The sequence below is a fragment of the Natator depressus genome, chromosome 9 (assembly GCF_965152275.1).
Source record: "Natator depressus isolate rNatDep1 chromosome 9, rNatDep2.hap1, whole genome shotgun sequence".
In the NCBI taxonomy this organism is placed as follows: Eukaryota; Metazoa; Chordata; order Testudines; family Cheloniidae; genus Natator; species Natator depressus.
The window spans coordinates 44,847,369-44,874,994 of NC_134242.1; the positions used below are offsets into that span (position 1 = coordinate 44,847,369).

General features: G+C 41.2%; 1 protein-coding gene across 1 annotated transcript in view; it reads right to left on the minus strand.

The window, feature by feature from the left end:
- The window catches only part of FAM168B (family with sequence similarity 168 member B), a 35,651-nt gene extending 8,879 nt beyond the window's left edge, over window positions 1–26,772 (minus strand). The window contains exons 1-5 of the mRNA XM_074964009.1: window positions 26,638–26,772; window positions 20,127–20,207; window positions 10,329–10,412; window positions 2,677–2,819; window positions 345–522 (exon numbers count right to left, since the gene is read on the minus strand). Of these exons, the coding sequence (XP_074820110.1) occupies window positions 345–522; window positions 2,677–2,819; window positions 10,329–10,412; window positions 20,127–20,196 (475 nt within the window). The 5' untranslated portion in view covers window positions 20,197–20,207; window positions 26,638–26,772. The remainder of the gene's footprint in view (window positions 1–344; window positions 523–2,676; window positions 2,820–10,328; window positions 10,413–20,126; window positions 20,208–26,637) is intronic.
- Between the last annotated feature and the right edge of the window lie 854 nt (window positions 26,773–27,626).

Consider the following 27,626-nt stretch of genomic DNA (forward strand, 5'->3'; position numbering starts at 1 on the left):
GGAAAGAGAACTGTACTCTTTAATTCCCAAACCCCAAGTGACTAGAGAAACAAAAGCCCCTCGTGCTGCAATCAGAATGCCACGTCAGATTTCCTTGGTTTCAATGTTTCTATGCTGCTTACTTGGCCTGATCCAGAGTACTAGGATTTTGTAGTTAGAATGGCTTAAAATTCATATACAAGCACACAAACATCTCTCAAACAAAATTAGTGGTTGTGGGAAACCTGTAACTGCAGTACATTTCTGGTAAGGCCTTAACATGTAATACATCCATACTGTACGAAATGGACCACAAACCCAAACTATACTTCATCAAAAAGTGTAAGCAATATAAATCAATCTACCTGCTGACATTGCCATAGTGGTCCCAGCCACCATTCCCATAGTCACACCATTTCCTCTTGGTGGTGGAATTGGAGCAGGATACATAGTTGCTGGCATGCCATTAGGCTGCACAACTGTGGTGTGATGGATTACGTGGGGTGGTGCTGCATATAAAGGCTGTGTGTAGTAAGTGCCTTGCTGTTGGAAAAGAAAATAAGTAAACCTAAGTATATTTTCACTATCACATGTACTGAAAGCAATAATTCAACCTTTGAGATGTTCACGGCAGCAATGTGTTATTCCAGAAATAGGAGTCTGATGTATGTCAGGAACTGGAGACAGAATACTTAAACACTCAAATAGAGAAACTAAAACTTCAGGGTTGAAAAAGAGGGTTTTTCAGCAACTAACTACTGGTTGGGCAGCCAAAACTCCCAAATACAACCTCTCTCTAGAATTAAGCTGTTTTGTCTCTTCCTCTGCATCTGGATTTTGTGGTTTTGTCCCCTCCCCTCCCCTCTCATGCCCTGGGGATCCTTCAAGGTTGCTTTCCCTAAAGGCAATAAACCACCTGGCTGAGGATTGGGTGTGTCTTCTTCCAGAAACAGAAGCCCTAAAAGGTTACTAGAATGCAACATAGAGAAGCTTTCTTCCTGCAGGGCCCAAGTAGACCACTTCAGAGTACTGCCAAGACCCTGCAAGCAAGTTTACTTAAATATTACAACATGCTGTACCCTGACTCCTAAGGGCTGCTCACTTTTCCGAGTCAGTTTTCATCTAGCCCTGCCCCAGCTCTTTCCTCCTTGCTTCTACTTCTAACCTCTCCATAGCATCACACTTATGCCACTGTATCCTAGATACTTGTCTAATGATGCAGAAGACTGAAACTGATGCTATCATCAGTTTCATTATGCTGCTTCAGCTGGGTCATGGGGGAAGTACTCTGTATGGAACTATCACTCTTTGGAAGGTCAGGAAAAGGTAAGAGAGACCTCTGTCTCTACCCCACAACATTGAACAATCACGCTTCTGTTCCTGTTTTCACCATGGCACAGTAGAAGTGGAGTGAAACTGACCAGGACAGCATCAGTGTGATCCTGCTATTCCTGCATAAAGGAGCAACAGCAGCTGCCACAATCCTCTCATAGCAGCACTTTGAAACAGGGGTTAAGAACTTAAGAAAAGGAGTGCCCAAAATTTATTTTCCAAGTCCAGACACAGGCACTTTTGTAATTTTACCCAAAGAGATTTGGAAGCTAACGTGCTATTTTCACAAGTGACTTAGGCACTTAGACTCTTAAGTCTCACTCATTTTCAAGTTTCCAACTTTTGATTTTCATGTTTCTAACTTACATAATGTGGCTTAAACACTTTTCAAAATTAGGTGACCTATTTAGATAACTAAAGCTAACATTTTCAAATGTGCTGAACACAAGCTCACATGGACTTTAATGAGTCCCTCAACATTTTTGAAAATTAAGGCCATATATTCAGATGTCTAAATCTGGACTCAGAAGCCTAATTTTAGGCACCCGTTTTTTAAACTCTTGACTTTAGTGTACTAGTACAGGATCGTAGAACTGGAAGGGACCTCAAGAGATGATCTAGTCCAGTCCCGTGGACTCATGGCAGGACTAAGTATTATCTAGACCACCCCTGACAGGTGTTTGTCTAACCTGCTCTTAAAAATCTCCAATGATGGAGATTCCACAACCTCCCTGGGCAATTTATTCCGGTGCCTAACCGCCCAAACAGTTAGGAAGTTTTTCCTTATGTCTCACCTAAACTGCCCTTGCTGCAATTTAAGCCCATTGCTTCTTGTCCTATTCTCAGAGGTTAAAGAGAATAATTTTTCTGCCTCCTCCTTCTAAACACCTTGTGTACTTGCAAATTTATGTCCCCTCCCTCTCAGTCTTTTCTTCTCCACACTAAACAAACCCTTCCCTCCACCGCACCTCTCAATCTTCCCTCACAGGTCATGTTTTCTAGATCTTTAATAATTTTCATTGCTCTTCTCTGGACTTTCTCCAATTTGTCCACATCTTTCATGAAATGTTGCACCCAGAACTGGACAGAATACTCCAGATGAGGCCTAATCAGCGCAGAGCAGAAGAATTACAAGGGAGAAGCCCATCACTGTGCACAACATAAATTTACATGCTGGACAGGGAATTAAGTTTTTTTTTATATATACACATGAAGCATTCTGGTAACAAACCCTCAAAACAGGTAGAAATAAGCGGTCATCTTTATTTCATGAAACACAACATTTAGAGTTTAAAAGTTTACAATGCATGCTGAAAGCAAGATACCATTTGAACTGGCACAAAACAGTTGCGCTTTACTTTTTACCTGTGCATATGGATTCTGCTGTGGATAGGCACTTCGAACCGGATACACAGCTGTCTGGTAGGGATTGGGTGATGAAGAATAAGGTGGCACTGCACCACTGGTGGGTGAACAGGATACTTTATATGGTGTTCCTGGTGTATAACCTGAAACAAAGGCAAGTCTGCTTTAAAGCGCCATAGGCAAGACAATGAACAGAGTACTGTGTACTAAAGTTTGAGACTAATATAATTGAATTTATTATTCTTAACCCTCATGTTTCACATTTATCTTATTCAGTATGATATTTTATCATCAATACCTATGCACAAATTCTTAAAAGGCATTAGTCACATAAGGACAGATATAGTCAGTAATACCTGACTGCCTGTCGATCAACTAATTCACATAACTCACCACTTTCCAATTAACTAATGGACATAAGGAAACTGCTTTCCTACAGAAGACTATGAAAAATCCAAAGACCCTCCCGGACTGAGTCAAGTGCTCCAATGAACATAAGGAAGGTGGCAGAATGGAAGAGTAGTGCCAAATGTGGCCACACTCTGATGTTGGGGAGAGGAAGGAGGTTGTACAACACATTTGGCTTTTGGCATCTAGAAAACATGTCTTAACTAGGATCTCTTTCAAGTCTACTTCATGCTGTAACTCACATTTGTTATGACACTGATGAGAAGTTTAGCTCCACCATAATGGGTACGTCTGTTTTGATCAAAATGGCTTGGAATGCATTAAATGCTAACCAAGTTCCCAGCACACACCCATAATCATTACAATCAGTGATCTCTTTGCAAAGAAGAAATCTCAGCAGAAAACTATGCAATGGCAGAACTACCCTACTCTACAGGTTAGAACTATTTTAAATGGTTAGAAGGGCTTCTCAAACATTTTGGAGGGGTACAGTGACACCTCCCGCTTGCATCTTCCATTTTTAAGTTAACTTTAATGATATTTCCTTGCCACTTAACAGCAAATGCCAACATTTTCAGACTTGGATGCCTAAACTAAATTTTTAAAATTTGGACTTCAGTGGTTAAATGCTAAAGTAAGATACAAGTAACACAAGCACCTAAGTCACTTAAGAGCTTAAATCCCATTTTAAAAATGGCACTTGTGTACCTACATTTTATTGGTATTCAGTAATAAAGACCTTTATATAATTTGTGTGCAGACCAGCTCCTAATGATCTCCTATGAATTTTTTAAAATAGATTGATAAAAGGCTTGATGCCACCAGAATGCTTTTACACATCTCGTGAGGTCCATAGAAGTGAGCCTCCCTCTCAGGCATGTTAGGAGCTATGCAGTTATTACCCAGATATGCAGTGACTGAGGCATATGCTCTTGGCTCAGACTCCGAACACCTGAAAGGCATAGGTTCTTTGGGCCTCCTCAGTGGGTAAGGAGACTTAGGATAATGGAGCCAATGTCTGACAGGGCATGCAGGAAAACAGTGAGAAGCAGCAACATAACTGCTGACAGTGGGCCTTAATTGGCAGAAGCTAGAATATGAACGCCTTCTGCCAGCAGTGCATACCTCTGCCAATGGAAGGTGGGGCCATACTATGAACAGCCCTAGACTGACTGCTCTGAGGGGAGGGAGAGGGAGGAAACCAAGGCCTCAAGTCACACACACAAGTCCCTCATGCTGAACTATATAATCGGCATTCGCAGTAAGGGCACTTTCTGGCCTTGCCTCATGGGGTATGGCTCCATGGAGCTGATGCAAAGCGCTCAGTGTTAACTCTGAGAGAGCCACCAGCAGGTACCAAAAACAGAATCCAGTGACTGGTCCATCTTGCCTTAGACGTTAGAAGTCCATTGGTTATAGTTGTGCAGCTACTTAAAACTTGAGTTTCTGTATCAGATTTGTGCAGTTTAACTATTTGCTTCAAATAAAGAGGATATTACGTGTTAATGTACTGATTCGCAAGGGATCGGTGACTGTCATCCTCCTTGGGAAAGTTAGGGTTTTTTTTTAAAACAGGAATTTCTGGCTAATACCAAGTGCCTAATGAAGCTATGTGTCTGAAGTAGAAAAATCTGGACTTAAATGTTTTAAAAATTTTAAAATAATTTTTAAAAAGTAACCAAAAATGATGGCTGACTATTACTTCTGAAAGAAGAGCTCTAGGTTTCCCCATTCAGCAGTAAAACTCATGGTGTTAGCGTTCAGTAAAATTAGTATGCTTGAGGATGGTGAACAAAGAGGTAGTTCTATCCAGTTTTAATCATTCCCTACAAAAGTGAAAAATATTTCCTTCATCAAATGTAGAACAAGTTCTACTTTAATAAACATGTTGCAAATTCAGCTCATTCAATAAAGCATGTCAGAAAGACAAATGGCCAAATATTAAATGAGAACAAACTGAAGAGCTGTGGATAAAAATTAATCAAGACCTTAATTTGGTAAGTACATTATATGCTGTTTATTTTTATGTAGGATAATTATGCCTGATTGTGTGTGACTATTCAGAGCCCAAATCTACATACACGATGGCTCTTAAACCACTGTCTGCAGAGAACTAGCAATTCACAGAACCAATACCAGTCATCCGTGGACCCACATGGTGCTTCTGGCTTCTTCTCCTTGCTTTCAAGGAGAAGCTAAGAAGCCTACAAAGCAGCAGTCACTGGAGCCACTATAAGGAGTTGCAACAGGACTTGGATATTAAAACTAAACAACAGAGGTCTCTTCAGTTATCTCAATGGTCCTTAACACTCCAACGCATAGGTAATTCTCAGCAAAGTGATAAGAGTTTTGACCAGGACATGGATAACAGGTCTCCTGCCAGGGTGGATAAAAATCAATGATTTAAAAACAATAAATAATAATAATCAGCTTTTTTTATTTAAATCGGAATGTGATAAAAAGGTTTTTTCCCCTCAAAAAGCAATCTAAAGACAGTTTTAATTAAGATACATTATAGCTCAAAGATATCTCATCACGGAACAGAAATTATAAATTCTAACTCTCCAGCAAGAGACAATATATTCATGTAATGTTTAAGGAAAGTTTTGTAAATGAGTTCCAATAGTTCATGGATTAGGGACCCAATCTTATGGGGTTCCACGGGCTTCTGTATAGATTATTTAGGTTAATCTTTTTATCTACCCAATGGGACTCAGTGCTCAAGCTAGAAGATACCATCAGAAATGCTTAGTTTTGCAGTTCTCAAACCGTGGATTTGTGTCTCCAGCGATAACACGCTTGTTAATAGCAAAAATGTTTTTAAATAAATAATATATAGAGGTGAGAAACAACAGACCTCAACCCTACTGTCCCTTTGCAAATTTGGGTACACAGAGTCAAACCCTTACTTCTCTCTAAAAGTGCGAAGTTTCAAAAAGTTCAATGAATAGAAGATTGTTGGGGGTGGAATAGATCTGGACAAGAAGAAGTCTGGAGATAAATGTGAGAAGGGAGGGACAGACAGTAGAAACAAAAGAGAAACTGTTTGAGCAGCATATTCCAGAAGTCTTGAGGTCTTTCTGAGTGTAGCCTTCATTGATTTGAGATCTACCATACCATTCTCTCACTAGAAGGGAAAACCTATAATGGCAGCAGGCCGTAAAAGAGACCCAGTTTGGGAATAAGAGCCATTCAAGAAATATAGGTTTGCTGATGTTTTAAAGAAAGTCACACCAGTGAACTGGTGGAAGTCACTTAAGCACTTGGATTCAGAGACCGTTGAAGCAATAGTCTCACTTTTAACAGCAGTAGCTTCTTCTGCCAGTGTAGAAAGAATATTTTCTTCCTTTGGACTAATTCATTCCAAACTGAGAAATCGTTTAGGACCTGAAAAAGCAGGAAAACTTGTTTTTCGTTTCCAGATTATGAACAAACAGGAAAATGAAGGTGAAAATGACAGATGACTGAGTTAGCTACAGAAGCCAATATTTTAAGTTTCTCATGTTGACCTGGCTGACAGTCTATTTAATTTTTTTTAAAATATATTTTAACTATTTTAGTTAAAAACTATTTTAACAAAACCAAACCTGATTTTAAAAAACTTGAATGTTCAACTAAATTAAAAAATTCACATGCTTGTTTTGTTAAAATATGTGTCAGCTGTTGAAGAAAAAAATCCAGAATACATAATGTTGTTTTAGTTAAATAAAACAATTTAAATGTCTGTCTGGTGATGTTCTTTCTCCTCCTAATATACAGCATGGCAAGAAAATCCTCCAAAATTAATGATTAACTTGAATTGGAGATAGTTCACCTCCCAATGACTTCATAAATATCTGCTTCAATTACCTTTGGTAAATGAAATAACCAATCATTCATTTTCTGATAAGCTGTAAAACTAATCTGAAAAGTTTTCAAAAATAAATCACTTTAAAAATGTATTGTGTGTACCTTCTAAAAATGAAACCTACATCTATCTCTGAGTTGTGAAGAATATGTATTAAGGTTATAACAACCAACCAGAACGCACTTTTATGTAGAAATCCATGATTAAATCGAGTCTTCCTGACTAGTTATTTAAATCAAATACACCCTGTCTCCTGCCTTGTACATACAAGGCGTAGAGTTATCATTGAGGCAATCTCAGGCATGGGGGACTTAACGGCAAAGCACGTTGATAGATATGTTCATCTAGGGTCCTCTATTCCCATGCCAAATGCTACCTCTGCCTGGGGAGATGTCTGCTGGTTTCTGTTCACAGCTGCCTAGAGTCAAGGACTTTGGCACCGATGTATCAGAGGGCTGCTGTATCTCTCTGCACCTCCTGAATTCTGTGTTTCCTGAGACGCAGTGCCCTATTTGATAAGCTGGAGTTCAGTATGACCAGTTCATCATCTCAGTACACTGGAGGCTTAGAGGCCTTGCTTTCATTGCAGACAAGAAATAAGGTAGTCTGGTGGGATTCTGAGCTTTTTTTAAAGAAAAAAGTTATGCTTATAAGCTACTCTGCCTCAAATTCAAGATCCAACGGACAAAGGCAAGCAGAAACCAGTACTCTGACCTGAGATGTGCCAAACAAACCACTGTCCAGTTCCATGTACAGTAATATTATTATAAATATAGAACCTGTGCACAGTTAGTTTAGATTGCTTACTCTCTGCCCTAGCAAATGCTGCCATTCTCTTCTATGCAGTAAGTGAGAGACAAGTTGATGAGTCATTAAAACTCATAGCCCTGCAAATAAGGACCATGTTTCGAGGCATTAAATATGTAAGTACTTACTGACTTGTCACAAAGTCTGAGAATAGCTCTGTTTGCCCTGTGAGAAATAAGGTTCTCCTGTTACCCCCTAAATTTAAAGTCACTTGTCCAAGTCTTGTGAGTTGGTAATTACCCTCAGTTGTAAGACTTTATGACTGCATTCTATTTGTCAGAGCTGTCCCTGGAAGCTAACAGGACACCACTTTAGAACTTCCTTGTAAAAACTACAAGTTTGTTAATATGAAGAGTAGAAGGACCAAATTATATTCCTCGGTACCACATATTGTTTTCCACAAAATTATAACTAGACATTCAAGGCCAATTTTGGAGAAGTACATGACTACTTCTGAAATTCTGGCCCATAACGGATTCAAGTGGAGGGGTGGTTGAAGGTGCATAGACAAAAACCTGTAAAATCAGAATGGTATTACTGAATATCGAACTACAGGAGTAACTGCAACCATACTTTATGTAATGAGAGTCATGAATAGTACAAATGACAAGCTTCCCAGAGCCAGACCTAACATCTACTGTCTACTTCCTAGAGCAGCAGTTTGCAGAATGTCAGGCATCACTTAATTTTTTTAAGGTAAATATAAGTTAAATTAAGATTTGTTAAGCTTACATTGCCTGAAATAAATTATTGTGGAATCACACTGTGTTGACCTGTCCAGGCTGGCTGGCTCTTTAAGAGGAGTTAGGCTCAGCTTGGCTTGTGACATAGCATTTAATCTTCAGCTCATCCTCATCTGGTGACTCAATTACAACAAATGATCCCACCTATGAAAAGGTCAGGGAGAACTACATAAAGAGGGAAGAGAACTCACTGAGGGAAGAGTTTTCTCTGTCTGGAAAGTGCCTGGTGAAGGCAGGCTGGAGAGACAGGGAGCAATTAGGTTCCCCTGGGAGGCTGTGGAATAGGGCCTGTAAGAAGCAGAGAGGTCCTTGGGAAAACTGCTGGAGTCCTTGGGGAGGAAAGGCAGTGAGGAAACTTGCTTGGAAGAAGAGCCTCCAGGGAGGAAAAAAAAACATGGGTGGCAGTACTCAGCTAAAGGAGCAAAGAAGGAATTCTGCAGTCCTCAAGAAGAGGGGTGAAGAGCAGGGAACTTCAATGTAGCCCAAGAGAGACAGAAGAATCCCTGTTGTTGATGTGGATTCTTTGGTTGGACTTTTGCTACTCCAGATGGGGACACAACTTGAAAGAGGTGACCTAGCTGGAGAACAATGCTATGGAATAGGTAGCCAGACAGGTCATTGCATAGCCGAAGAAATGGTCAGCAGGGGGCACTGGAAATGAAGACCCCAGCGATAGCAGGCGCTGACACCAGTGGTTTCTTACATGGCCCATTTATGAATTAGGCTCTTCGTACAAATTCCTCTCTTTCCATCCTCCCAATTAATTTGTCATTGCTGCCCTCCCTTTCTCTTCCCCCTCACCCCCAAGTCATCTTTGGGGGGCGCTACACATCGATCGATAAATCCTACATTTTTCTAGATAAGTTGTATGGCAATATGCAAACCAACAAACAGGCTACTTTTTCTCCACTCTCCTTCTTCCTTTCATTGCTCATGTAGATTTATGCAAGCCATAATATTTTACAAAGGACAGTAAGCAATTTCTTATCTGTATGTAATATCCCTTTTCAAAGAGAGTCTAAGGTTCCCTTTCCGAGTGTATCCTTCTGTTGCGACTGGAGATTAATTTAACAGCTACTATCAGTTTCTCATTCATTCCAATAGTAATAGTATGCTCATCACATTGAGGGATTCTTCCAGAGATTCTCTCACTTCTGTTCGTTGGCCCCTGTGCATTTCTTCTTTCCTCCCCAAATCCCACCTCCTGCCGGCCCCTTAGCTGAGCAGTATGAGAGTGTTGTTCCTAAACACCGCTCTTTCCCCACAACCCAGTAGGAACACAATAGTAAAGCTGTCGAGAATCATAGCTGTTTCACCCTGCTGCTAGAATTGTTGGACAATCACCGTATGCAGGAGCATGACAGGCACGATCCTGTGGTAGGAAGGGGCACGTAGAATTTAGGAGATGAAAGATCAGAGGAGGTGATAAAAGGGTATATTCCAGACGCCTTTCTGAAAGAGGAAGGGAAGAGACTTACTGAGGGACATGGAAATAAAGGGAAATATCCAGAGGGTCAGGTCAGAAGGGACTACGGAAAGAGGTAATCAAAAATTTTTGTAAGGATTTTAACTACCTAATACTTGTCACTGGCAATTGAATAACTCAAACCTCCCCAAAAACAAGTTAAAGTCCTCCCTTATCTGTAACAGGGGACTGCATGTGGACACTGTGTAAACATCCCCAGATGCAAAAACTGAAGTCACCGGTTAGTTTGGAAGACCACCATTTTATGCTATTTTCAAAGTAAAAGAAAACTTTATGCATGTCTCCTCACCCCCAATTTTAAATGCTTCTAATGTAGACAGAGTTTTTGAATATTTCTAAGCAATAAGTATTTTATGCATACCTGTTTGGAAGGTAGGATTTGCTCCTGGGTACATGCTGGGGGAATAGGCAGGGGCAGCTGCTGCATAGCCCATTGGGAAACCAGCTATGACAAAAGAGAACAATTCCAGGTTATTTTCTAGATAAGCAACACAGTGTGACTACATGCCTTGTTCTCAGAGAATTTGTTGTGCATGATACTTTTTGACCAAAGATCAACAAAACGTTGCAATGTTTCGAAATTCACGTGACCACTAGTTGGGAAGAAAAGCTAAAAAGTGTAGTAAGCCACAGTTCCCATTTCTCAACCCCCCTTCTGCCCCAAAACACACTTTCAGCAAAAGCCTGAATTAGCCAGCTCACCAGTAATTGCAGACAGATTGCAAGCTTTAGTATAAAATAATCAAAAAGAACATCAAACACTAAAATGCAATAAGACTACTGAACTCAGAGTGAGCCCTTTTTTCACTGTGTAAAGAGAAGAAATACAAGTGTGAGTGACTCATTTCCTGGATCACAGTTTCCCAAACTGGACAGTAAAAGCCAACTTTAACCCTCCAAAATATCTTGTTTTTATTTAACCTAGATCTGTCTCTGCTTTTAGATGTCAGTTATACTCCTACTGTTTCAACCACCCACAATGACACTCAGCAGTTACAATCTGTAATTCACTCTGGCACAGTGGCAAAATGCTGTGTTGATACCTTGACACTGATCTACACAATTACCATGACTAAACCAATGGCAAGAAAGACAGGAACCAAGTTCTAAGGTGATAACAGCACGTAGTGAAAGATCACCAGGGTAGACTGATTTAAATAATAATTAAAATTGATAATTTAAACCAGCAAGCAGGAAACCTTGATTTAAATCGTCCATTTCAATAGTGTTTTGCATTTGTATTTTGTAGTTATTTTCCTTGGTCGGTAACCATTAAAACATGTTAACTTACAACTAAATACAGCCTTTATGCTAAATTTGGTGCTTCTTTTTGCTAACCAGGAGAATACCTATATCTACACACTTATTAAGCAGTAATTGCTTCAGTTACATTTATTCAAATTCTTAATTTTTACATTTTTTGTTACGTTAAAAAAGGATTCATTTCTTCTTTACTAGATAATTTTTTACTTGTGATTTCATAGAATCATAGAATATCAGGGTTGGAAGGGACCTCAGGAGGTCATCTAGTCCAACCCGCTGCTCAAAGCAGGGCCAATCCCCAACTAAATCATGCCAGCCAGGGCTTTGTCAAGCCTGACCTTAAAAACCTCAAAAGAAGGAGATTCCACCACCTCCCTATGTAACCCATTCCAGTGCTTCACCACCCTCCTGGTGAAAAAGTTTTTCCTAATATCCAACCTAAACCTCCCCCACTGCAACTTGAGACCATTACTCTTTGTTCTGTCTTCTGCTACCACTGAGAACAATCTAGGTCAGAGGTGGATGAACTACGGCCTGTGGGCCACATCCGGCCCACGGGACTGTCCTGCCCAGTCCTTGAGCTCCCGACCGGGGAGGCTAGCCCCCGACCCCTCTCCTGCTGTCCCCCGCAGCCTCAGTGCGCCGCCCGCACTCTGGCCCGCTCCTCCTGCCAGGCAGCGCGGGCAGCATGGCTGGCTCTGACCAGACGGTGGGGTTGCGAGCTCCTGCCACTCTGAGCAGCATGGTAAGGGGGCAGGGAGGTTGGACAAGGGGCAGAGGGGTTCCAGGGGCAGTCAGGGGATGGGGAACAGGGGGGGGTTGGATAGGTATGGGAGTCCCAGGGGGCCTGTCAGGGGTGTGGATAGGGGTCGGAGCAGTCAGGGGACAGGGACCAGGGGGAGGTTGGATAGGGCGGAGGTTCTGGGGAGGGGATCAGGGGACAGGGGGTTGGATAGGCATGGGAGTCCTGGGGGGCCTGTCTGGGGGTTGAGGTGTGGATAGGGGTTGGGGCAGTTGGGGGACAGGGAGCAGGGTGGGTTGAATATGGGGTGGAGTCCCGGGGGGGGGGGGGTGGTTAGGGGTGGGGGGTCCCGGGAGGGGGCGGTCAGGGGACAAGGAGCAGGGGGGGTGCAGGCGGTTGGATGGGTCAGGGGTTCTGCGGGGGGTAGTCAGGGGGCGGATAGGGGGCGGGGGCCAGGCCACTTGGGGAGGCACAGCCTTCTCTACCCGGCCCTCTATAGAGTTTCACAATGCCGATGTGGCCCTCGGATCAAAAAGTTGCCCACCCCTCGTCTAGATCCATCCTCTTTGGAACCCCCTTTCAGGTAGTTGAAAGCAGCTATCAAATCCCCTTCTTCTCTTCTGCAGACTAAATAATCCCAGTTTCCTCAGCCTCTCCTCATTTGTATCAAGCTCTATTTGGATGGAAATCCAAATGCAACTAAATGCACAAAAACAGCATTTTAAGCTTTGTATTCAATAAAACTAGCTTAAATGTGCTGGACACAAGAAAATATTACCAAAACATGGTTTTCCTTTCAAAAATGATTAAACAAAGAAATATCAGTGAAGTGACTGTTTTTGGTCCCCATGTCTTTCAAGATTTCAGCAGCTCTCATCCTCTCACTTTGTTTCTATTCATAGACTGGAGAGGAAAAAAGCTTTCTTGCTTTTTCAACTCCCAACTGGTTTCTTAACTTTGAACCAGTCATTCAATTTGTTCCGTTCAATAAACTGGAAAGAAAATATTCTTTCTGCATCTGCAGTAGAGGGCACTGCTGGCAAAAGCTTGTTTGTCATTTCAGCAAGCTTTGGTTCCACGTGTTTAGCCAGTGACTTCATCAGTTCAGTGGTCTGACTTTTTAAAAAAAATTGGCAGCAAACACTACTGCTTTTTTTGTATTAGATAATAATTGTAGGCCTTGACATATGTTGTCAATTTCAAACTTTAGAAAGTTTTTTAAATCTGATTTTAAAATGTTTTTTTTGTATTTAAAAGAAAATATTTTTATCCATAATGTCAACAACTGACTGAGGGTTACAAAAATATGTTATTTCACTGACTTCAGGTGTTAATTAAAAACCAAATGCTTTAATTATAACTTGCCACCTAACACTACTATTTTTAAAGTTGTATTAGCTTTTCAATCATCGATCCTTATTTTATAGGTTTAGCTCCACAGTAAGAGTTCCTACTGAGCTAAAACAAGACACTCCTAGAGGAAATTACCTGTGTGAAATGTCAACAAACAGCACAAGGTAAGTAGCAGATTAAACAACGTCTTCCCACAACCCACTAGTCTTTAAATCAAATGTTTTTATTCTTGACTACTCATTTGTTACTGTAATCCTGCCTAAATACCCTTAACAGTTTTAGTCCCAAAAACCCTTTCCCGTGTTTGGTATTTATACAGACATCACTGCCTTTAGATAAAATGTGTCTTCTAAAAATAGAGACCAGTTCAGCATCAGAACATCCTGCTAAATTCAGCAGTTTTGAACAGAGAATCAGTGGTCTTATCAAAAAGGAGGCCAGAGATGTTTTAGTCATGCAGTGACTAAAAGTGTCTGTATTTCATTAAACACATCCCAGTCTCCATCATTTACTTAACAGAACATGTTTTGTACCCTTTAAACCTGAACTAGACAAGATATAGTAATTTACTCTGTTAATATATCACTTTATGGCATTAGATTTACATGTGATTTTTATAAGTCATTTTATCAATTTAACTGAATTCATCCTGTTTAATTCCCTGAATGATTAACTGAAATATGAAAAATCCATATTCAGACAACACAAAGCTAAATAAAACCAGTAAACAAAGCTTAACACTAAATATATATTCAAACACTAAAAAGAACAAAAATCGTAAAAGTTCTGAAGTTACTATCCTGTTTAAAATTAAATGATGAAATTGACAATTTAGGTTACTAACTAAATGTACTATAATCTACTAAAATCAATTAAATTTGCTACATCAGAGAGTCACCAAGTTTTAATAGATTTACAGGGTACAGCTTTAACTACCATATATACTTTTTCATTAGCCCATTCGTTTAAAAGCCAACCCCCCAAGATGGATAGGTAAAAACAGTAAAAACTATATGACCCTTTCATAAGCCGACGCTATGTTTCAGGGGTTGGCAAACTTTGGCTCCCAGCCCATCAGGATAAGCCACTGGCAGGTTGGGACGTTTTGTTTACCTGGAGCATCTGCAGGCATGGAGTCCCAGAGCTGAGGGGTTCCATGCCTGCAGATGCTCCAGGTAAACAAAACGACAATGTATTAGATATTCAATTCAGGTTTCAGAGTAGCAGCTGTGTTAGTCTGTATTCGCAAAAAGAAAAGGAGTACTTGTGGCACCTTAGAGACTAACCAATTTATTTGAGCATAAGCTTTCGTGAGCTACAGCTCACTGGATGCATAAAGACTTTATGCATCCGATGAATTGAGCTGTAGCTCACGAAAGCTTGTGCTCAAATAAATTGGTTAGTCTCTAAGGTGCCACAAGTACTCCTTTTCTTATATTCAATTCAATGATTTCACAGAGTTTAAAATCATCAAATTTTGGTGTAGACCCATTTATAAGCTGACCCCTGCTCTTTGATGCGTCACATTTTTTACCAAAAATATTCAGCTTATGAATGAATATATACGGTACATACATTTTCGAAATGTATATACTTTCTCTTATAAAGATTTTGCCTCAATTTCTTCTGGCTTCTGTTTAGCTAGCAGGTGCAGAGAAAATACTCTCTATTTGGACTAGTTCATTCACAGTTGAGAAACTGAGTTGAAAGAACAGCAAGATTGTTTTTCCCTCTTCCAATCTATGAATAAAGGCAAGTGGAAGGGGATGAGATCTACCAATTCTAAAAACAAAGTAAAGGAGCAGGGCCAGATTTTCCCAAGGTATTTAAGCACCTAAAGATGCCTATAATACCAACTACCTGTTACCTTTTTCATCCATAGATCCCAAAGTCCTTTACAAAGGTGATCAGTATCATGGGGAAACAGATAAGCATTTCTAAAAATCACATTAAGCTCCTAAGCATGTCAGGAGCCTAAAAAACTCCCACTGATTTGAATGGGAACTCAGCAACCTCTTGCTCAGGTGCTTCTGAAAAATCCCACTATGCACCTATCTGCATCTTGAGGCATCTAAATACCTTGAAAATCTGGCCCCTGGTGATCAGAAACAATCAACTCACTACCCACAGTTAATATTTCCTTTGTTTAAATGAGTTTTAAACATGTTACACTTTTTCTTTAGGTATCCAGCTCATTTAAAGTTATTTTATTTAACAAAAAATTTGAAAACACCGATTTTGTAAGTTAATTCCAATTTCCATCTCATGTAGCCTGACAAATTCTAAGTAAAAAAATCTAAAATACATAATTCACCATTGTCTAACAGAATAAACGTAAAAAACGAGACTCTGAATAAACTTGTTTAGCTATAGAATTGCTTAAACAAGTGTGTGTGGGTATCTTGTACACTCCTAGTTCGCAAAAAGTACCAAATTTAGTGTTGTAAAGACTACATTTGGTTGCAAATATGTTTTTATGGTTATACTAATCAAAAAATAAACCTTTTCTTAGGAAAATAATTGAAGTACAAATGCAAAACACAATTTAAAAATCAATTATTTAAAAGTCTGCTGCTTGCTGATTTAAATCATGATGAAAATCATGCACCCTGGATGGGAAGCTGTAACATCAATTAATGTAGGTAATATAATAACCAATGAAAATGATGGCAATGTTTTTCAAAGACTGTTTCTATAGCCATTCAACTCTGCAATATTCTGTACAGCAACTGTTAAATTATTATTTTAAGTTATTTCAATAACCGTAAGTCTTACTAGTCACATGAACTTTGTTATAGTGAGGGCTGGCAATTTCCCAGGGAAAAAACTAGTTTAGGACAGGGTGCTGGTAAATACCAACTTAAACCTGGTTCAAAGAGAGAAACTGGGAAAAATTGCATCAGTATCCAGCAGGTTCAGCAAGTCTTCTCAAACAAGTCTTCTCAAACTCCAGATACATCCATTCAGAACTGAGAAATAGGCTTGGTCTATCCCAGGGGTTGGCAACGTTTTAGAAGTGGTGTGCTGAGTCTTCATTTATTCACTTTAATTTAAGGTTTTGCGTGCCAATAATACATTTTAACATATTTTAGAAGGTGTCTCTCTCTAAGTCTATACATTATATAACTAAACTATTGTCGTATGTAAACAAGGTTTTCAAAATGTTTAAGAAGCTTCATTTAAAATTAAATTAAAATGCTGATCTTACGCCGCCGGCCCGCTCAGCCCATTGCCGGCCTGGGGTTCCATTCACCTAGGCCGGCAGCGGGCTGAGCTGCTGCCGCTCAGCCCGCTGTCGGTCTGGGGTTCCGTGGGCTGGCTCCTGCCAGCCCGGGTCCCGGCTGCCGGCCCTGCTCAGCCTGCTGCTGTTCTGGAGTCCCGGTCCTGTCCACCTGGAATAGGTACTTACTTTCTCCCTGGTTCTAGCCATTCTCTTCCTCTCTCTGCACTGAGATGAGGTGGGAGTGTGCTGAGAACAGAGCTGGGGGTGAAGGAGCAGGCTGGAGGTTCGGGTGCAGGGTCTGGGCAGGAGCTAGAACAAGGGAGGGGGCTCAGGGTTGGGGCAGGAGTTTTGGGTGTGGAACACTTACCTCAGCAGCTCCCATTTGGTATGAGGGGTGCCAGTGGGAATGGGGCGGGGGGTGCAGGATCTCCCGTTTGGTGCTCAGGGTGGGATTGGGGATGTGGGGGGTGCAGGAGTCAGGGCAGGGGTTGGGGGGTGCAGAGGTTGGGGCTGGGTGTGTGCGAGGAGGGTTCAGGGGTTAGGGCAGAGGGCTGGGGTGTGTGGCCTGGGGTTGTCGGGGTGCTCCCAGCCCCCTGCCTTGAGCAGCTCATGGCAGGGGGCTGGAGGGGATATGCCCTGATTCCACACCCTTCCCCAAGGTCCTCAAAGCAGAGAAAGGCCGCTCCGCTTTTACCTCTCCCCCTCCATAGCAAGGGCCATCAGCTGATCAGCCGCAGGGAGGGAGAGAGAGGAGGAGGGGCAGGAACCCAGCACACTGGGGGAAGAGGAGGGGGGAGGGGGAACCTTGCCTGCCCTGCAAGGAGAGAGCGGTGGGGGGAAAAGAGCAGGCCGGGCCGGATTTTTAGTGGCACGATGCTGTCTGCCCGGTCCCGCAGACAGCAGCGTGCCATTAAAAATTGGCATGTGTGCCATAGGTTGCCGACCCCTGGTCTATCCACTACACCGATGTTGATCTCCTGCTACAGAATGCTGTATGGACAAATGGACCTGGACAGGTAATCTGAAACTCTGCATGCTTCTGCTTAATGCTTCAAGCCTACAACTCTGAATTGTCATTTTCATGAAATCAAATGTTTGACTTTTGTTTATACAATATTAAACTGAAATGAGTCATGACATGTATAACTTCTTTGAGAAAATACTGAACCAAAATGTATACAGACATTCCGAAGGGCAGTACTATAGATTACATATAGTAATATTGCACCCACTGAAGTTTTGAGTTGTACAACCCTAAATTAATCTACAAATCCACTGCCTTATGTAACCACAATGTGAATATGTAACTGAGACTAAATGTAATGTGGTGAGCATTCATGAAAGATTTTAAAACAGAAAATGCCTTAAAAACGGGACTAAATAGTTTTTCCTGGGGCAGTAAAAACCATAATTTTATTTCCTTGTCATTGCAGTCTACACAATATTTACAGTAGGAAGATTTAGCAGAAGAATAGGCAATAGACGCAGTCTATACATCACATCTGGAATGTTACTTTCAGTTCAGAGCAGTGTTGTATTAATTTAGATGTAGTACAGGGGCCCAAAGATGTTCACATAACCCAGTCACTGTCCAACATTAAACAATGTTTACCAAGGTTTGGGGATTGGTATACAAAGACATTAACCTGCTTTGTACCATGGCAACCACCACTAAAAATCCTTAACCTTTTATTAAAGATACCAACTTTTTTGTTCCCCCTTCCTTTAGCTGGAGAGTTTTAAAAGGAAAAACCCTTGCTTAGAGGGTAATCACTGTCCTTTTGGGTAAAAGAGAAGTTAGTGGAGATGGGTTGGAGCTGTTGCTGCTGCTGAAGTCTAATCCAGTTTCATCTCTGGTGGTATTTGGAATTCAGCTGTAACTGGTAGGGATGGTGGTGTCACCTGGATTCCGCTCTAGCCCAATCTGGTCAGGACATCCCTCTACATTGGTATGAAGGCCCAGGGTCTCAGGAGATGGTAGGGGTGGCCGCCATGATGGTGAAACTCACTCCAGAAGGCTCAATCTGTGCTTCCCTATTTCCCCCCCACCCAAAAAAATCTTTTTTAAGGACCCAAACAAGGAAAGATATGTGGAAGAGCCCTACCACTTTTTGTTTCATCCACTAATTAAATCTAATATTTGACACACTAATTTTGGTTTATTAATTTTCAGTTCCACATTTTGTTTTCCAAGAGTGATCTTAAGAGTCCTTGAGTGATCATCAGAAGGCTTTTTTTGTTTAGACTAATTAAGTTTCTCATATTTGTTCTATTAACATTTGCTTCTTATAGGTTATTGTGACATTTTACAAATTTACATACTTTTTACAATTGAGCTTGCAATTACAGTAAACCTGTAGGCCCAATTATTACAACAGTACCTCAGTGCAAGGAAGATATGTAAATTGAAAGAGATTCAGAGAAGAGCAACAAAATTAGGGTACTGGAAGAATTTAATTATGAGAATTATTTTATGCATAATTTGGCTAAGCAGAGACACAAATACCTATAAATATTTGAAGGATGCAAACACAAATAATGGATTTAGTAATTCTGAACAGCATATAAATAAAAAGAAAGAAACTAAAACAAGTTCCCGACAGTAACACTTGTTAAATTGGAGAACAGTTTTCAATGGAAGTTATAAATTCTATCACTTCGAACATTTAAAAGCAGAATGGACAAAGCAACAAAAAAAATTATGTAGAGAGCAATTCCTGCCCTAAAAGGGCTGTACTTCTCATATCTATAGTTATGTAATAGTAGAATAATCACTTGAAATACTTCATGGCAGAAAAAAGTTTAAATATTTCTTCACATCACACACTTTCACTGAACTCTGGATAGGCTTAACTAATGGTTTTATTTCAGAGTAGCAGCCGTGTTAGTCTGTATCCGCAAAAAGAAAAGGAGTACTTTTCTTTTTAATGGTCTTATGTTACTTCTGAACTCCTGGAGGCTTCAGAAGCCACGCCTAGTCAAACTAAGCATTGGATTGTGAGAAAGGAGGAGGGCATGGGGATGAGAAGCAGAAAGAAAACCTCAGAACAGGAGTGGAAAAAGAAAATAAGGGAAATGCACAGAACCCTATAATTTTGGCATCACTAAAATATTGTTTAAAAATGTTTGGCATTGGCACTCTGTCTCATTTTTTGTTTTGTATTTGTGGCACATGACTGCCAATGCCTAATAAAAAAAGATATAAAAGGAAATTGTCAGCCAACAACGGGGAAATAGTCGACCAAATTGTTTCCCTTCAGGCCATCAATTTTAAATTTAGTTACAGCCCCTAAGGTAACTTTTTTCCAGACTAGTTTAAGGAACACAAAATACAACACAAAATCACTTAAATGCCCAATCTATTATTGATGGGATCAGTGCAATCTATACGAGGGCTGAAGGACCAATCGATCAAGGTGATCTTTTCTTGAAGTATAAGCTTGGTGAGTGAAAGTTATCAGAAGGTATGGAAACATTCATAAGTGAGTCACCTGAGTGTCTACGCTGACTGGGTTATAATCAACAACCCACAGACATCCCTTTGAAAGAAAACTTAACGCAGAAATTCAGTTGTTTACCTGGATAACCAATTCCTTTGGCATTTGCATAGGGAACCCCAGAAGATCCAGGGCTATAAACAGGATTCATGATTTCAATAACTGAAAAGGAAACAAGAACATAATCAGATCAACTTAACCAAGCATATGGAGTCCCTAGAATTCTTGTAGGAGTTTAAATGCAACTGGTGGGAAGGAAAGTGCACATTTCTACCACCCATCCCAGCCATCAGCATTTTAAACTGCAGCTAGAGAAACACACCTGTATAAAAGTTTCTAAGAATGTTTTTTTCCCCTCAGTCCACTAAAGGAGTGGTTACTAATGAGCAAAGTATTTCCCCAATGGTCGAGTGTACTATTTTCAAATTGTGCCCATATCCCCTGCTAGCCAAGCAAGTATAAAACCACCTAACTGTCTCAAACTAGCATTCACTACCATTAAAACACGGCTTCAGCTTCCCACTCGCCTTGCCTTCTCCATTTATGTGCACCCCCATCTCAATCTTGGCTTTCTTCCTCCTGTTTCTCTCTTTCTCTACTGTAAGATTATGTCGGTGATAGCCGAAGAGTTACACTCTGCTACTGCTTCTCTTGGCACTGTGGAGTAAGTGCTATGACATAAATGAATCTCTTTCGCATGGAATTCTAATCTCTCAAATTTAAGTTCCTGAAGCGTCAATAGCCTAAGAAATAAATAAAATAGCTGGAAAAAAGGTTCTACACTAAATGGCTCAGAATTAGTATGAAAACAGCACCACAATTCACATGTTCAAGTTTAGTCTACATCAGTACCGATTAAAAAAAAGTTATCTACTGGCTCTTCAGAAGTGATTTGGGGTTTCAGGCCAGTTGTTTTTGGATAAGTGCCCAAATCTCAAAAGTAGCCATAATTAGCAGAAAAGCAAAAAGCTTAACAGGTACAGTTGCTAAACCATGCTCCCACTTCTAGAGCTGATATTGTAAGGTTGAGGTATTAGCAAGACTGCAAGAAAGTCTCTAATTATCTATTTATAAGGGATTCCAGTCTCAAACTGTCAGTTTGGCACATTCTAAAAATAAAATTCTCTTTATTAGAGATTTTTAGAAACAAGACTATGTGTTCAGTTAATTGTACTGCTTTTAATTTTTAAAAAACTGAGTTTCTCTAAGTTTGTCACATTATCCCAGTCCTCTGTTTTAAATATGTTTGCAGCTCCTCTTTTTAGTCCATTAGTGCCAATCCTTCACTTAAAATAATATCTGGTAGCAAAATGGGCATGCTACCAGAACTAGCCATTCCATTATCCTTGTGTCCCTCCCTCTCTCTATTGCTTGACCTGTAAATGTTATATGAAGGGGCACGCTACTAGTTTATGCCCAAAACTGTCACAAAACTTTGAGTATAGAAAGTTTATGAAGCTAAATGAAGAGCTTCAGTAACTAAAACATTACCTGCAGCATTGAAGACTCACTGTTATACTACTATAGGGGAGTTAAAGTTAAACTGGCCACTGTAGCATCACTAGCTAAGATGAATGAGTGCAAGCAAGCAAACAGTATAAATAGCAAAAAGTCAGCTGGATTAAGATGAGTAAAGAGTATAGTTCTTCTTTAAAATACTGTTTCTAGAACACAGCACGATAAGCAAAGAAGCCCCTTGAACTTGTGCAAACAGAAATTCACTATGCTTTCCACAAAAGCATCTACTGTATCAAGTTTAACAGAAAATCCAAAATACCATAGAAAACGGCACTATATGAACTCAACAATTTTATCTAATACCAATACAAACATTACTTTTTTTAAAAAGAGCAGGCAAACCTCCAGCAGAGCAAAATCAAAACATCACTCAGGATATTGGAAAAAGTCCATTTAAAAACTAAGTTAAACAACAGTAACCCACAATTTACATTGCCTATTAAGGAACATTACCTGCAGCTGCATTTACTACCTGCCAAACTATAAAGGAGCAATTTGACCTAATTCCCATTAGCAACATTTCTACAACACTTCCTGACTCACCCTCTCTTCCACGTACAAAGCTGTGGGATAGTTTCCATACAATCACAGTAGGGTTTAAGGATTAATATTTCACTAGCCTGTGCCATTTTACTTTGTCTCTCTCACTCTTTTGTAAATCAATTAACTTTCATCCACTTACACATCAGCACATCTTTCCTGTTGTATGTTCTCTTCTCATCCCTGCACCTCTTTGCCTTCCTATTTCCATCCTTGTCCCCCTTTTAATGTTTTAAAACATTCTGCCTTTTTTGGCCTTAAAAAAAACTCATGAGATCCCAGCTTTCCTTTAGTCCTGGTATTTCCAGATCATGGAGTGAATGCCCTGGGAGAGGCCATTCCTCTGTGTTCACACCTGCAGGCCTACCACAAATCTCTCCCTCTCTTTGGTGCCCTCAGCCCTGTGACCGTCTCTTTCAAAATGCAGCCCTCCCCAATCTCTATAGTAACTGGGAGGCAACAGTGCTAAGTAGCATGGGAGACTTCTGGGGAAGGGAAGAAACAGTAAGAGTATTCAATGGAAGGGTGATGGAATAGTAAAAACAAACAAACAAACAAACTGCATGGTCATAAATAAGCAAGAGAGCTGAAGAACATGCAACCTGGGAAAAGCTGAAAAACAAACCCAGAAAAGAGAATTCTATAGAAACTGGACAAAAACAGGTGAGACAGCAACTCCAGCAGGGCATCATATCAACTGAAATGCAGAGTAAGGAGTCAGCACAAAGGGGACTCCACACAAGTAAGGCCTTAAATTGCATCACACAGCCTCCTTGTGGGAAGTACAGAGCTGTTATTAATACTATGTCAAGTTCTTCCATTTCGGAGGCATCCATACTTGGAAAGTTTGTACACATGTATCTGAACCAATGTAGGCCCACCCATTTGTGCTAACAACAAAGGAAGCTGCAGTTGGACACAGCAGGTGTTTGTACAATTGTGGTGTTTAACCAGCAGCTTCCACCACTGGATGGAGCTATATCAGTACAGAAAAATGCTTACAGGTCTTCCAAGCATGGACTGAGCCTTAGACACAACTCAACTCAGTGAAAAATAATCCTTTCCACATCTTCAGTGAAGGACCCAACGTGTTTGTGTGCTAGAAATCACACAGTCTCCTCCTGGGGGTTGCAACCCCCCGGCCTTTTCTATATTGCTAGATTTTATTCAGTCATTTTATATGTAGCTAATTCTGAAGTATGCTTGGAAATGTTTAATAGGGAAAAATTTATTTCCCCCCCTCCCTTTTTGCTCAAGTTTGCCAAATCTCACCTCTGGGCAGAGACCAACATGCAGAAAACTTTGTTCCCCTTCTCCTCTCCCCACCCCAACTAATGTTCCAGGAAGCTGAACACACGCAGACAGGCTGCTATAGCTGAAACTGTTTTGGTTAACCTGATTTAGGTGCTGGAAAATACCTCTACTACAGTTAGAGCTGAGAAAGTGTTTCTAGAATGGATCATAGGATTTAAGAATGTATTTCTAAGACTACTTCTACACAAAGATACATGAAAAAACTATAAGGCTTCTAAAAAGGTTAGTGGCTTTATTATATTTAACCACAGCTTAGTATTCAAAAATTCGGCTACACCTCAATTGCAGAACTAGAACAATCTGCTAAACGTTGCTTTGTACTCATTTCATTAGATGCTCCACATCACAGGAGTTGGGAAGAATCTCACTTAAACAGGCTGCTTCCCAAAGGCACAAGTGTACTATAATCCACAATATTTTCATTCAACACCTGACCTGTAGAGTTCAAGGAAACATTAAAAATATTTAACATTTAGCTATTCTGGATCACTTTTAGAATCCACACTGCAAATTCTAAGTTTCCACTTGTGATTTGTGTCTGTCGATATATTTCTGACTACAGTCAAACGTCCATCCTTGCCCAACTTTACATCAGGTGTTTTCAGATTTTGCTCATTGATTTCACTTCTATGAAGCTTAACCAAGAAATGTAAAGCTTTAAATAATTCAATGAACTTCCAAAATCAGCAATACAATGTTTAAAGGCCTTTTAATTTTACAAACCAGTTCCTTCATTATCTACAAGCAAAGACTAGAATTCAGGATTCTTTTGCCCTGAAACAGCGAACATTGGCTAAAACCTTAACTACATGGTGTTTTGCCAAGACTTCAGTCACTGAGGTCCATGCAATTGTGCAAACCCCTATGCATGCTGCAGTCATGATTTATTTTATCACTACTAGGGGGGTTGCACTGGTGGAAATTTCCAACATAGGCAAGGCCTAGGAGAGCACTTCCTGCACTGTTTTAGATGTTTAGGGATACTTTGCATTTATATAGCTCCATCCAAGGACCTCAAAACACTTCAGAAATATTAAGCCTCCACTTCCCCCCATGAGAAGTATTATCCCCATTTTTTTTTTAAAACCCCACCTTTAAAAAATTTAGAACCACTAAAAAAAATATGGAGGGAGAGGGATTAAGTGACTTCCCAAAATTGCACAGAAAATGTGTCACGCAGGTGAGAACAGCACCCAGGTTGAATTGCAAAGCTGAAACACAAACTAACATTATCTAGTCTCTATTTGCACTCATATCTGAGAACACAAAACATTATGATTATGCATCACAGGAAATTTTAAAATTACAGGAAGCCATTTACATGTACAGATTTACCCCATCAGTTATTAAAGCAAATTGTGGTATAAACTGACAAGCAGTGCAAGAACCTGAGGATTAACAAGCATCATTTGTAATTTATTTACATTATTATACCTTTCCAGCAGTGTAAATACGTAATGCAAAAGGGCTGGAGGATATTTTTCCTCAAGAAGAATGGCAATGAACCTCCCTATATAAGAAAAATGCTAACCTACTCAACTCAGTACTTCATGTAGAATTTCCATTAGCTACATTTGAAGCGAAGTCCTCTCAGGCTAGTCCAGTGGTACACCGATCACACATAGAATCAGAGTTTAACAGGACTTTTTTTTTTTGTGCCTCATGAGATAATTGATGAGATATGTTATATAATTTGTGAGAAAGTACGATTGGGGAATTGAGCCTCCAGTTCCTTGATAATAAGAGTCCTACAAAAAAAAACTACCCCCTCTGCTGATTTTGGGTAGTTAACAGATTTTCAGGTGGAAGGGAAAAAATGAATACTTAAAGAATGAAACCCCTTTAATATATATGTATACTTAAGACAACATTTCTTCTTTTTGGTAAGTTATTAGCCTACAAGGATGCTTTCCTAAAGTTAGTTTTCACTTGATTCTGCACACCTTTTAGAAATGAGAAGCAACTGTCATGAGTTCCCCACAGAGATGGAACCTAAAAAAGCATTTCTAATTCTTCCTGTCTTTCAACCTGGAAGTTGAAATACATAATTACTGCCACAAAAAGCACAGGTTGGGAAGCTGTGTGTTTTATGACACTTGCAATTAGAAGTCTACGAAATTATATTAATTCAGACAAAATCTAGTCAAATTAGATCACAAACATCTTAAATTTATTGTAAAATAATACATATTAAAGTGCAGTTCTACTATTGATCTCTGAAGCAACAGCACTTTACTAAAGGGACAAATAATTTCTCAGATGGAATAATAAAAAACACTTTTCAGCAGAAAATTGTGATGTGTGTTTCAAACACTGCAGGGAAATGCCTAATTAAAGCACAATTGGTATTAGATTTTTTAAAATCATGGCTGCACATTCAGTGACTGCAAGCAGATTCTTCAGCATGCACTGGAAATATTTGATGTAACTATTATTTACATAATTTTGCTGACTCTGACCACCTGGTAGCATGCAAATCTCATTTTCATAAAGGTCCTGGCAGGACTGTCATTTAGCCTACATCAGTAGAGGACTAACAATATGTTGCAAGACAGCTTAAAACTTAACTTTTTCTCAGACTTTACCCTAGGGCAGTAACTTTCTCTGGGGGCAGGGAGAGAAAAATGAAGGGCCAAATTAAAAGTAGACTTGGCCTAAGAAAAGAACATGGCTGACAACCACTGGATGCCTTGCCTATCACTTGGCCACTACCATCCTCCAGGCCAAGCCATTTTTGACACCTGTTACAGGACGTGCCCAGGAGCCTCCTCGGACTACGAATCGTGCTTGCTGCCTGCGATGGCTGCTGGAAGCGGCCTGTCCCTTTGCTAGCGCCCGAAGGGTTTTCAACCCCAGGGGAGGCAGCCTCTCCGGCCCGGGGCCTCCCCGCCTGAAGGGCAGAGCGCCCGGCCTCCCAGCCCTCGGCGGCGGGCGCTGGAGGAGTCCGGCCGCTGTCACCCCCGCCAGCAGGAGGGAGGGGAGCGCAGGGGCTGGCCGCAGCCCGGGCGGGGGGCGGCGCACCCGGGTGCACGGAGGTAAATAAACCCCGGGCCGGAGGTGATTCCCCCTTCCCGGACATCGGATCCGCCGGGGCCCCCCAGGCTATGCGCCTCGCGCCTCCCACCCCCCAGGCCGCAGGGGAGATACCGGCCCCGGCCCCCTTCTCCACCGGGGGCGGGAGGGGTCCGGAAGCCGGCGCCATCCGCAGTCCCGCACTCACCGGGCTGCGGCGCTTCGTGGTGGCGGCCCCGGCCCTGTCGCTCGGTGTCTGCTGCGGGCGGGGGAGTGGGCGGAGCCTCGCGGTCGGAGGGGGCGGGAGCTAGAGCGGCGGCTGGGGCCTGCGTCTCCTGCGGCTGTGTGGCCCGGCGGCGCCTTCCCGTCCCTCTCCGGAGAGCTGCGCAGCAAGCGAGCGGCCGCACGTCACTTCCGCACGGCGGGGAGGGGGTCGCGCCTGGCCCGTAAGCCTCCCAGGGAAGGAAAAGGAGGGTCACGTGCAAGGAAACGTCTGAGGCGCCCCTGCCACGTGACAGGGAGAGTCCCCTTGGTAAAATCATAGACGTTGGAGCTGGAGGGACTGTCACCTTTGAACTGCAAAAAGCAGCTCCCCCGCCGACAGCCACTTGTAGTCTCTAGAGCGGTAACACAGATGGCGGGTCAATAACCTGGTTTTCTTATCTCGACCATCGTCCTCGAGATGATTTTCCCCAAACGGCATTGATTCGCTATATTCGCTACGGGTCTGAACGCGACCGCTTTGGCCCTCCATACGTAAAGGCAGTCCCTCGGGTCTGTTTCTTGGATTTGTATTTGATGTTTGCAGCCATTTCTTATTTTTAACAGCAACATCGTAGCATCTTTAGCTGGACACAGAAGCCTTTAACATTCAATATCCCAGTGTATTGTGATAATAGTGAAAAGCTTTTAGACCTACATTAAAAAAGTGGAGGATTAAATTATTTTTTCTGGCAAGTGGCGAATCCACGAAAAGAACATAAGAAGGGCCATATGGGGTTAGACCAAAGGTTCATCCAGCCCAGTATCCTGTCTACCGACAGTGGCCAATGCCAGGTGCCCCAGAGGGAATGAACAGAATAGATAATCGTCAAGTGATTCATCCCCTGTCGCCCATTTCCAGCTTCTGGAAAACAGAGGCGAGGGACACCATCCCTGCCCATCCTGGCTAATAGCCATTGAGGGACCTGTTCTCCA